This window comes from Schistocerca gregaria, chromosome 6 (assembly GCF_023897955.1).
Source record: "Schistocerca gregaria isolate iqSchGreg1 chromosome 6, iqSchGreg1.2, whole genome shotgun sequence".
NCBI lineage: Eukaryota > Metazoa > Arthropoda > Insecta > Orthoptera > Acrididae > Schistocerca > Schistocerca gregaria.
Genome location: NC_064925.1, coordinates 478,812,108 through 478,825,068, shown reverse-complemented (window position 1 = coordinate 478,825,068; position 12,961 = coordinate 478,812,108). Strand labels below are relative to the sequence as shown.

Here is a 12,961-nt window from a genome sequence, read left to right as displayed (position 1 = left end):
GCCTGGTGTTGCTAGAGATTTAACAGAATGTAGTAACAGAGCACATGCTGATAATCAGAATGTGTTTCTGATTATTAAAAGGAAGGAGGGTAGCTTTGAGAGGGTTTCTCCCTTTTACATCCACAAGGGTCTTGAGGGAATTGCAGGAACACTGAAATCTGTAAAGCGACTGCGCAATGGGACTCTGTTAGTTGAAACTTCTAGTTCCCGTCAAGTCGCTGCCCTTCGGAAAGCAAATTGTCTAGGAGAGTACGCTGTTGAGACCGAGCTCCACTCCACTTTGAATTATAGTAAGGGTGTTGTGACGTGTAGGGACTTGGTGGATATCCCCATAGACGTGCTAAAATCTGAGTGGGCTGACGGAGGAATTGTTGACGTACAGCACATTATGAAACGAGTCAATGGGGACCTCGTCAAATCTGACTCGTTTATACTCACATTCAGTTGCCCGAGATTCCCAGAGCATGTTAAAGCGGGGTTCTTACGTTTGCCCGTACGGCCATATTTCCCCAACCCAATGCGCTGTTTTAAATGTCAGCGCTTTGGGCATACTACGTTGGGGTGCAATGGGATAGCCACTTGTGGTAAATGTGGTCAGCCTGCCCATGACGGAGCCGATTGTTCATCGCCTGTGAAGTGCGTGAATTGCTCTGGGAGTCACCCTGTCTGGAGCCGGATCTGCCCCATCTATCTCGAAGAACGGAAGGTACAGGAGATTAAAACATCTAAGCGCATCCCCTATGGTGAGGCCAAGAAGCTCTTTAAGGCCATGCAACCTCCTGTGTTTTCAACATCTTTCGCTTCCGCTCTCAAAAAACCGGTACAACTGGCCACTGTTGCTACGCAAACAGAGGTTGCTAGTGTTAGCACTAAAACCTGCGCTTGCCAGTGCACTTGTGCTGCTGCGGTTGTTTTGCAAACTGCGGCTCTCCCCGCTACATCGGACAAGGCCGTGGTTGCTGACATTGAGGTACTTCCAGCCTCCCCCCATATGGCGCCTTCTGCCCAGGCGAGTCAACCTCCAACTGTTGACAAGGCTCTGCATTCCAAGCCCCCCAAGACAAAGCCTCAGAAGATGAAGGTTGTGCCACCTGAGGAGACTAGTCAGCGTCGGTCCGATGACGAGGCCATCGTACTGTCTGACATCTCCCGTGGGTCGTCATCGGAGCTTATGGACATTGATGTCGACCGGGGGCGATCTTCTCGCCCCAGGAATAAATCTCCGGCCAGTACGGTCTCTCCTCCAAAGCACAGAGGCAGGGTGAAAGTTCAGCCACCCTGATCACTGGCTCCCATATTACAGTGGAACCTGAATGGGTTCAGGACGCATGTGGCCGAATTACAACTCCTTATACGAGAGTGCCCCTTGTGCTTATGTCTCCAAGAGACACATTTTCGGGCCACTGATTCTCCTTCTTTACGCGGCTACACCGTATATCGAAAAGATGATCTGATGGGGCAAAGGGCAAAGGGTGGTGTTGCGGTTTTTGTCCGTGACATGCACCCATCATCTGAGCTCCCTCTCGTCACCAACTTGCCAGCAGTTGCAGTTGACATTCTTGTGGGTCGGAGGCTCACAGTCTGTTCTGTTTATTTACCACCTCCGGATGCGATAGACTCTGAGGCTCTCACGGACCTTATTAGCCAACTCCCCCGCCCATTTCTTCTTCTGGGGGACTTCAACGCTCATAATGTCTTATGGGGCTCTCGGACTACTTGCCCCAGGGGTCGCATTCTGGAAAGCGTCATGATGTCTGCAGAACTGTGCCTCCTCAACTCTGGTGCTCCCACTCATTTCTGTACTGCTTCCGGATCGTCATCGGCTATTGACCTTTCCTTTTGCTCTCCAGCACTCGCGGATTCTGCTCTGTGGGAAGCTGCAGCTGACCTCCATTCTAGTGACCACTTTCCCCTCTGGATTCGCCTCCTGGATGAGGCTGTGGCATTACCAGTGCCGCCCCGGTGGCACCTTTGCAGAGCTGACTGGACACTTTTCAGCCAACTGGCTGTTTTGGAACACCGTGCCAGCGTCCACGAATGGGTAGACCATGTTGCAGCCGTGATCTCACATGCTGCTGCATTGTCAATCCCACGGTCATCCGGTCATCCCAAGAGGCGTCCTGTCCCTTGGTGGACCACTGAGTGCCACTCAGCCATCCGCACCCGCCGTGCAGCACTGCGCCGCTTCAAGTGCCGTCCCTCAGCTGACAATCTTGTAGCCTTTCGGGTGGCAAGGGCCAGAGCGCGGCGAGTGATGAAAGAGAGCAAACGACGGTCATGGCAATCGTTCTTGAATTCCATCTCTCGCTCCACTAGTTCTACGAAAGTATGGGAAGCCATCAGGAGGATTTCTGGGAAATTCAGCCAGCTACCTGTCACGGCATTGCTGCATCAGGGATGTCTCCTCACGGCGCCGAGAGACATTGCCCAGACACTGGCCATGCATTTTGCGGAATCTACCGCCACTATTAACTGTGATCCAGATTTCTGCCGCTACCGCACTGCCATCGAAAGGGGTCACTTGGACTTCCGGTCTCTAAATTCTGAACCCTATAACTGCCCCTTCACAATGTGGGAACTGGATTCTGCGCTGTCTGTGGCTCATGATACTGCGCCTGGTCATGATCAAATCCGGTACAGCATGCTGCGGCACCTGTTGCTGCCATCCAAGGAAGTTCTCCTGAACTGTTTCAATATGATATGGTTATCTGGCACGTACCCTGACTCGTGGAGGGAGGCAATTTTGATTCCCCTCCTCAAACCAGGGAAGGACCGAACGCATCCCAGTAGTTATCGGAGTATTGCCTTGACGAGCTGTGTTGGGAAGACGTTGGAACGCATGGTCAACCGCCGCCTGGTTTGGCTGCTCGAGACCAGGCAGCTCCTTAGCCCCTCTCAGTGTGGCTTTAGGAGATGTCGTTCCACTATAGACAACTTGACCCTGCTTGAGGCCTCCATCCAGCAGGCCTTTCTACGTAACCAGCATTGTCTAGGGGTCTTCTTTGACATTAATAAGGCGTATGACACTACTTGGTGCCGCCTTATCCTCAATCAACTCCATGAGTGGGGCTTTCGTGGCCGTCTCCCCATCTTCATTCGGTCCTTTCTTTCTCACCGCCTCTTTCGGTATCGGGTTGGTAATGTGCTATCGGATTTGTACGTGCAGGAGAATGGTGTTCCTCAGGGCAGCGTTTTAAGTGTCACCCTCTTTGCCGTTGCTATTAACAGTATCACGTCCACCATCCGGAGTCCTGCCCAATGCTCCTTGTTTGTGGACGATTTTGCTGTTTTCTGTTCTTCCTCCAGTCTTGTCAGTGCTAGTCGGCAGTTACAGCTTACGATAAAGCGCTTAGAGGCATGGACTGCAAAGACGGGTTTTACCTTTTCTGCAGACAAATCTGTGTGTGTTCATTTTAATCGTTCTCGGCGTCTTTTTACCTCCCCTGAATTGCGTCTGAGGGACACCGTTCTTCCTTTTAGAGACACTGTGAGGTTCCTGGGCCTCACTTTTGATTCCAAGTTGTCGTGGTTGCCTCACCTTAAAGACCTCAAGGTGCGGGCCCTGAAGGCACCGAATATTTTGAAGTGTCTGAGCCATTGGTCCTGGGGAGCAGATCGGGCGCGTCTGCTGCAGTTTTATAGGGTTTTCGTCCGATCGCGTCTTCACTATGCTTGCACCGTGTATGGGTCAGCAAGGCCTTCGTATCTGAAGATCCTTGACGCAGTACACCATGAGGGTATCAGGCTGGCCACTGGTGCCTTCCGTACCAGTCCCATCCCCAGCCTGTGTGCTGAGGCAGGGGAACCGCCGCTCGCCATCTGGCGGAAACTCCTCATGGCGCGACGGGTGTGTCATTTCCTTGCCTGTCCTACCTCCCCTGCGTACCCTACCGTTGCCCGACCGCCTATGGAACGTCTCTTTTCCAGTCGTCCCAGGGCAACAAAACCATTTGGGATTCGTGCCAAGCATTTGCTTGAGTCCCTTGGTGTGGAGCGTGTGGCCCCCCAACGACAAGGTTTTACTCGCCTGCCTCCCTGGTTGCTCCAGAGGCCCAGCATCCTTCTAGACTTGTCGGAGTACCGGAGGAACTGCACTCCGGCGTTTGTTTTTACCTCCTTATTTTACGATATTTTAAACCAGCATCCGGACCATGTACCTGTATTCACAGATGGCTCTAAACAGGGGGACTCTGTTAGTTGTGCTGTTGTTTTCCCTGATCGAGTCGTCAAGTTACGGCTTCCTGCGGCGTTTACCATCCTCGATGCCGAATTGTTTGCAATCTTGCGGGCATTGGAGCAGATGAGATGTGTTACCAGTCTTAAGTTCCTCATCTTTTCTGACTCCCTGAGTGCCCTTCAGACCATGCAACACTTGTACCCAGCGGATACGGTCGTCCAGAACATCCATGATGCCCTACTCCACCTGCAACGGCAGGGGAAGGAGGTTTCTTTCTGCTGGGTGCCGGGGCACGTGGGTATTAGGGGAAACGAACTGGCGGATGTGGCTGCCAAAGATGCATGTTCCCTCCCTCACGTTGTTGAATGTGCCGTCCCCCTCCATGCTGTAACCTCCCTTTTGCGTTTTCGTGTTATGCATCAATGGGAAGAGGAGTGGTTGGCAGTTTCTGACAATAAGCTGCGTCTGGTAAAGGCCACTACGCGACCATGGCGTACATCCTACCAGTCATACAGGCGGGATGAGGTTCTCCTCACTCGCCTCCGCATTGGACACAGTCCCTTCACGCATGGTTTTTTACTCCGGCAGGAGGACCCCCCAATCTGCAGTGCTTGTGGCGTCCAGATTACTGTCCGCCACATTTTACTTGACTGTCTTTTATTCTCTGACCAGAGGGCGGTGGTTTCCTTGCCACCGGATTTGCCCTCTATTTTACAAGACGACGCAGCGACTGTGGTTAAGGTCTTACGGTTTTGTGTCCTGTCCAATCTGTTGCCTCGGATTTTAGGGAGAAGGTTTTAATGTGCTGCTGGGTGACTGGCTCACCCAGGTTTTAGGTAAGAGGTCCGCCAGTCACGATTACATCCTTGTTTCCCTTCGGTATCTGTTCTCTTTTCCTTGTGTTTCCTTTCCTTTTTTAGTGTGTTTCTTCTCCTCTTGTTTTGCCTCTGTATGTGCGCATTTGGAACTGCGTCAGGCCTGTGTCTTTTAGCCGTTCTCCTTGTTCGGCGTCCGTCTTCGTCCCTTCACCGCTTGTGTTCCTGTTTCTATGCGTTTGGGCGCTGATGACCACGCTGTTTAGCGCCCGTAAACCTCAAACACACACACACACACACACACACACACACACACACACACACACACACACACACACGAGAGGCTGGGCCACTGGTGGATGCAGCCACGTCATATACCAGCTCTGCACAGCTTTTTATATCAGTACGACTAATAGCCAGCTGTTTACCAGGATGAATGGCCCCTGCCAAACTGTTGTCAAAAACAAAGTTGAACACGCAGTGGCACAACATGCAGCTAAGCCCAACATCCAAAATTTCAACGGCTGCTTCACAACCCGAGTCATCTGGATCCTTTCGTCCACCACCAGCATTTCAGAAATAAGCAGATGAGAGTTACCCCTGAAACACATCCTCCACTCCTGTTATCATCCTCACCTCAATCTCTGATAACCCACCATCCTTGCACCCTCCACCCAACAATTTCCCCTTCCTCCACCCTCTCAACTTTTCCCAATTCATATCCCCATGTCACCTTCAGCATGTGCCACTTCCAACGGCTGCTAAAACTGTACCAGCCCATATACCTGCCAACACTCCCTGCTCCACTCCTAGCCAAAAAATCCGCTACCTCCCTCTGAGCCACTAACCACCCTCCCCCAGCACCTTTCCCTCCCCCTCCACCCACCCCACTTGACACTAGCCCCACCCACAATCAGTCCACCTGCCGCAAAACAGCATTTGCACTGTCAGTCTAGGTAGAACCATGTAGTAGGTTCCCCACCCCCCCCTTCACTCCTAGCTTGTCAAAGGATAAATTCAAAAGTTAATAAGTTTTCTTTCTTTTGTGAGGTGCCTAGTGAGAACTAAATGCTTCTGCTTTTCAGTGTGTTGTCTCCGTTCATCATATAGTGTTTGCACTTTACAAGAACTACTTCTACAGCATCAAAAAGTGTTTCATGCTAATTTCAATCAACACTGCACCTTCTTCAGTGGATCTAAGTTTAATGTTATTCAGTGGCGTGGAGTCATGATCAGAGTTCAATTTCTGAACTAAGGTCAAAATTGACCTCCAGTCAGTGGTGTTTACACAGTTGGCCTTAAGAAATAATTTCAGTTTTTGTTTGGCATTTAGGAACTACAAAACTTCAACATTTTGGTTGACAAGGGATTAAATATTGTTATTGATTTAATAAAAATGAATAACAGAAAACATATTTGCTACATAACACAAAGACCATCCAACTGTCAATAAATCCAAGCTAAATTGATTTTTTTACATAGAAACTATTTAAATGTGTGTGAATTCAGAAACACACAGAATGTGCAAGAGTCAGTGAAAGTTTAACAAATTAAATATGTAAAGAGATCATAGTTCAAAACTTACCCATGTGAGACAATACTGATCAGGGCTGATGCGCATTGTATCCAGTGAAGAACATAATTCTGGATCGTGATACAATAGCAGAAGCCTGAACAAGTGGAATGGTATTCCATTCTTTCTGCAGCCCCTGTGAAGTGAAGAGGTCACCTTATTAGTTATTTATCTCTTAAGAGACAGTTTACCGTAATTGAAAAAGGCTACCATCCTATGTTGGAAGTGTCGAGAAAGTAAAAGAGATGTACTGCATATACATCTGCAGTCCTATTGGCAGCATGCCGCAATTTCCAGTTGCATCTATGAGATCTCTGCTCGCATATTCCAGTCCTTAAAACAAACAATGGAAATTAAGGATGGAACATAACAATATCGTGAAAAGGGAAGTTGCTACTCACCATATAGTGGAGATACTGAGTTGCAGATACGCTGTCTTTTTGTTGTGTCTATCTGCGACTCAGCATCTCCGCTATATGGTGAGTAGCAGCTTTCCTTTTCACAATATTGTTATATTCCAATCCTTCTCATACACTTTACTCTGTCTGCTCAATCCTAATTGCTATTTACTCTCTAGATTTCTCTATCCGCCATCTCATCTGCATTCACTTCATTTGAGACAACCTTCACCTCAGTTCAGTCAAATCATATTCTTGGGGGGTGGCGGGTGAGGGCAGATCCAAACACCTTGTTATCAAACTAAAGATGCTCAAGAATATAGAATGCAATTCCTGGTGTAAGTTCCTCGTAGGCTGGTTGGAGAACCTGTTAGCACAAATTTGTAATGTGTTCCCTACATATCAAACATTGGCTTCCTAACCCATTAATTGTTAAGGGGACATGGGGGAGGGAGAGGCGGAAATTATCAACTTCCATCTGAGGTATTTATGAAATGAAGTGTCATATATTTTTCTAGATAGTTGAGATATGGCAGTAGTATGTCACCCCACTGTGCACATTCATTTCAGAGGTACTAAGTTTGCAGATTACAGCAGTGATTAAGATTTATCAAAACCACATTGTGATACAAGTTTAGGCTCTTGAGATATTTGAATTTTGATTGAGTATAATAATCAGAACTGACAGTAGCTGGCAGCAATGACAAGAAACCATTACTGTGCAGTAGGGAGCGGGCTCACGCCAAAAATCCAAGTCATCATTATGGGAGTTCCGATTACAGTGTCGGGAAGTTTGAAGGGTTGCAGTAAGAATACCACAGAAATCACAAATAGAAACACAGCATAGTCTGCAGTGGTGGACACTTCCTCAGTTATGACCAGCTAAGGTAGTGCAGCACAAAATTGAAAAACAGTCCATCATAAAATTGTATGTTGTCAGATTCAGGAGGTGGGGGAAATTATTTCACATAGCGTTGTGAGAGTGTCTCCACTGGAGCTATTGCGTGAGGTTATTTTATTATGAGAAGCATTAATATTCCTAAAGTGGACTGTCTGATGTCACTTACAGAACAGAAAGGTTACTAGTGGAGGTGATGAGCCATTGTTCATGGAGAACACACCTCTATGGCATAACAGGTTTTCTTTTTCCTTCATGTCCAATTTATAATGTCTAGAAGTACAACTGTGTAGGCAGTATTTTGATTGGTGCCGATTAAGTATATTTCGATTGTGACTATCTAAACAGACTGACACAATGATAGATAATGAGCAAAGCTTACGTTGTGCAGTACGCCATCACTCCAACACATGTGAATAAGTGGGACGATGTGGACTATTTGTTCACTGTCTCAATCTTGTGACTATGTTGTTGTTGATTACCTCTTGGTCATGCTGGAGGGTTTAGATAATTTTGTGTCTTGAACAATATTGTATTACATATTGCCAGCAGATCAAAAACTAACCCATTGTGGCCTTAACTCCCACATGGCACAGAGCATTAATCATATGCGGCACAGTATGCAGCTGTTGTACAGATTAAATTGTAAATCCGTACCTGAGTACTGTTTTGTACATGGCGGTTGTGCTGTGAAGTAATGTGATCACATGAGCTCCGTCAATTCTGATGAACTCACTTGTAACTTTGCATAATTGCTGTAATAAATGTACACTTGCCAAGCTGTAGGACACCGGGCCTCAACAATATATTCAGAGTTTACCAGATTTGTTTGTTCTCTGTTTACTGGTGTACAAACCATACCATGAGTGTTATGTCAGAGTTAAGTCAGCAACAGAGTTAGAAAGTTGGGGTTTAGTGTATGAACAACTGTACTACTGGTACGGGGAGGTGAGGTTAACACATTGAGAATGTGCAGACTGACAAGGACACAATGCCAACAGGTAGGTCTGCATTGAAACTGTCGCACACCTCTGTTAAACTTCTGCTTCCTGGTACAGACAGTGTGTTCCAAAGCGTGTTGTCGGTTAGGGTTTGATAGTTATTTTCTCGTGATGCAACTGCTCTTATTAGCAACAAAAGGGGTTAAATACAATTAATTTCTCACATGAGAGGATTTAAATGTTCCAAAATGGTGCAGCATTGTGCCGAGAAACACTATCAAATACTGTAACTGATAATACTGTGTAATTAATAATAGAGCCAAACAGAGTTCTCCAAGAGCACGTTTAGGTTTTTTGTATGCACCACAGAGAATCATTGGATGGAGGTTGATACTTCTCCTGCTTTCAGCAGAAACAGTGTGTGTTATAGTACGCTGAGAACTTTCACGGATGCTGACATCATCACAGGGTCGTTGTAAAACTTAGCAGCAGAAGGTTCTGAAACAACAGGCAGCAGAGACAGTGGCACTGGGAGCAAGCGGTGCCAAGCAGCAGGGTGGCTGCAAGCCTCAGCAGCAGGGGCAGATGGAGCAGCAACAGATGATGTGCTGCTGTATTCTTTGAAAACATATGGTCTCAGATTCTCAACTGTGGGGCACGCTTGTAACACTTGAGAATAGAATGGCCAATAGAGATAAGGACCCACTAGATTCCACTTCACCGGGTTAAGTTGAGGGTGTCATTGGCATGGATAGAATTAAGAGGGAACAGAGTAGTACTGAAGTTTTCACTACCAATATATACTTTACACAAGTATTGTATTAAGATGAAACAGGATTACAATCTCCAAGTATTGTGTCAGCAGAACAAGTTAAAGTTGAATCCCTGGGAATGATTGGAGCAATTCATTATCAGTGGCTACTGATGACAGTCGAGCAATGACAGACTCAGTAGTGGAGCAATTGTCTCCAGGGTTCGAGACAGATGGGCCAAATTTTCACTGCTGTCACCAACTGAAATCTCTGGTAATTTCAAGTTGGAATTGCAAAAGGATAATGAAAGCTAAAAAAAAGAGCAGCATTGAGTAAAATGAATTTAACTGTGGATTAGATAAAATGCAAATGTAAAAACAGAGTTTGATGAGGTTAACTTTCATATGTGAACAGAAATGTAAAAGTTAAATTCGGAAATAATGTATGACACTGAAGAACATTTTGCACAATACTGAGTATGGCTGATGCAGCAGGTTGATGCAACGCTGAGAAAGATTGTTTGAAGTTACATTCAGATCTCGGGGGAGGGGGGGGGGGGGGTGCAGAAAAGTTGTGACACCCCCACTAGTACAGATCATGGAAAGGCCAGAAGCTAATGATCTATCTATCCCACTTTTGATGACAATGAGCAAATGAAGTTAAAAGCAATCAACACATTAGCAGACAGTGGGCAATGAATTGACCTATATAAGTAATAATATAATACTCGATCAGCACACTGATTGTAATATGCACATAAGCAAGAGAATGCGCTTGTTGGACCCTGAGCAAACAGCAAGCAAATCATTTTTTTTTTTTAAGTAGCTAGTGCATAATCAAGTAGCTGATGTGAAACTAATCAAAACAGACAAAGAGATTTTAAAGTTATCTAGAAATGTAGTACAACACCCGCCTCTTACCTCAGTGGAAGCGGCATTCATCCACTGCAGGAAATTAAATTATTTCGATTCACATGGAAAAGTGCACCAAAAATTATTCATACAAGAATTCATGTGTGTGCTACCAGTATCTTGGTCAACAAAACAGTAGATGTTATAAAGGACTGTAATGATTTAAACGAGTTCAGCAACAGTCGCTAGTAGATTTCTGTAGTGGGAACAAGTTATGGTGACATGGGCTTCACTACGGAACTGTTTGCAGCAGATGTACGTTGCCATTCTATATTCGACAAGAGCTGATTGCAGCACCATGGAATAATTTCAATAATTATGTCCATTTCCTTCAAAGAGTGGAACAACTGCATGTCCAGTATGGCAACCAGAACAGACAATCAGGGCAAGATGACGGTAGATCGATGCATCTTATGTGTAAAAGGGACCACAGGCAAAACGCATGCAAAGGGTGACGAGTGGTAGCCATTGGACACTTTTACCGATCTCTGTTTCATTTCGACCAACGCCAACTCACCAGGCTGGAAAGATGGTTGGCTTGGCCATGTCTCTCCTTGGCCCTCCTTGACATTCGCTCCTTGGCCATCTTCTCAATCTTGTCAAGTGTGAGAACCAGGCTCATCAGGGAAGCTACTTCTTTCACAATAATATTTGTGAGTTTCCAGCCAAACATTAATTTGCACTGTGTGAAAATTGTGGCTTTGTGCCATAGATTGCTGATTAAATCCTCAAATTATTTAATAAAATTGGGCCATGTACCTACAGCAATTTTGACATGTAGGCAGCGCATGTGCTATCCCACTTATCGCTGTCCCACTTATCTGCAGACAGGGAAAGGCTGAGCAGGGGAAAAGTTCAGAAGAGCTAAAAGTCTTGTGTTTATGAAAATCACCCAACACAACGCCACAATTTGGTGAGACATTCATACGGAATGGAACAGGAATGACCACCTGAAGTATGTGAAGTACTTCGGGCTTGCGTAAACATCCTAAGGTGAATGTATCTTATAAGATACAAGGTATACTCTTTGGATGAAGAATGAAAGATCAGGGAGATTGGGAACTGCATCTTCCGAGTCAACATGTACATGCTCTGAGTGACCTCCTCTATTTATACTTTTGTGTTCACGTCTTATCAGACAGAACTGTACATACTTGCATCGCCATGCGTGATCAGTGTCAAAAAATATGAGCTTCCACTGTATCAATTCAGGGCCTATGTCAAAGCAGTCAGGTGGAAGCACTGAGGCAATTAATCACCATGGATCTCTTCTGTCCATTGTTCATTTCAAGAGCGGGTGCACATATACTTTTGTTATGTTAGATGTGTTCTCCAAGTATGTACAGTTCTATCTGATAAGATGTGAACACAAAAGTATAAATAGAGAAGTTGGAGAATGTTTATTTTGTACAAGTTGGGAGCCAATTAAATTACTACCAGGCAATGGTCTGCCATTTACTGATAACAATTTTGAAGATATCTAGAGAGGAGCCAGGTTACGCATGTAAGGATTTCACCATACTTCCTGCAGTGTAACTCCACTGAGGAGCTGATGAAAGAATCAAATTGGTTGTACTGGACTGTTTGTCACAGGTATAACACCACCTGGGCCAATTTTATTAAATCGTTTGAGGATTTAATCAGCAATCTATTGCACAAAGCCACAATTTTCACACAGTGCAAATTAATGTTTGGCTGGAAACTCACAAATATTATTGTGAAAGAAGTAGCTTCCCTGCTGAGCCTGGTTCTCACACTCAACAAGATTGAGAAGATGGCCAAGGGCGAATGTCAAGGAGGGCCAAGGAGAGACATGGCCAAGCCAACCATCTTTCCAGCCCGGTGAGTTGGCGTTGGTAAAAATGAAACAGAGATCGATGAAAGTGTCCCATGAAATCAAAACGTTTTTACTAGTGCCTCACGGACCATTGCTGGTGGAGAGTTCTCCTCATATCAATGTTTATCATTTAGGACTTACCAAGTGGGAAAGCGCCGGTAGACAGGCACAATAAAATAACACACAAACACACACACAAAATTTCTAGCTTTCGCAACCAACAGTTGCTTCTTCAGGAAAGAGGGAAGGAGAGGGAAAGACGAAAGGATGTGGGTTTTAAGGGAGAGGGTAAGGGACTCCTTACCCTCTCCCTTAAAACCCACATCCTTTCGTCTTTCCCTCTCCTTCCCTCTTTCCTGAAGAAGCAACCGTTGGTTGCGAAAGCTAGAAATTTTGTGTGTGTGTTATTTTACTGTGCCTGTCTACTGGCGCTTTCCCGCTTGGTAAGTCTTGGAATCTTTGTTTTTAATATATTTTCCCCATGTGAAAGTTTCTTTCTATTTTGTTTATCATTTAGCTTACACAAAGTCCAAAAGTTCTTGGGTTAAGAAACATACTGGATCTGAAAATATATATCCAGTAAGTGTCACATGAGGAAAGCTTAAGAGGTTTCCCATGCTTTGAGACACTTCACAGTTAGACAACAGTGCCTCAGCTTT

General features: G+C 45.7%; 1 protein-coding gene across 2 annotated transcripts in view; it reads right to left on the bottom strand.

The window, feature by feature from the left end:
- Nucleotides 1-12,961, bottom strand: part of LOC126278670 (TBC1 domain family member 23) — a 224,873-nt gene that overhangs the window by 139,156 nt on the left and 72,756 nt on the right. For both annotated transcript variants that reach the window (XM_049978909.1, XM_049978908.1), the window contains exon 4: nucleotides 6,578-6,701. In XM_049978909.1, coding sequence (XP_049834866.1) covers nucleotides 6,578-6,701 — 124 coding nt within the window. The remainder of the gene's footprint in view (nucleotides 1-6,577; nucleotides 6,702-12,961) is intronic.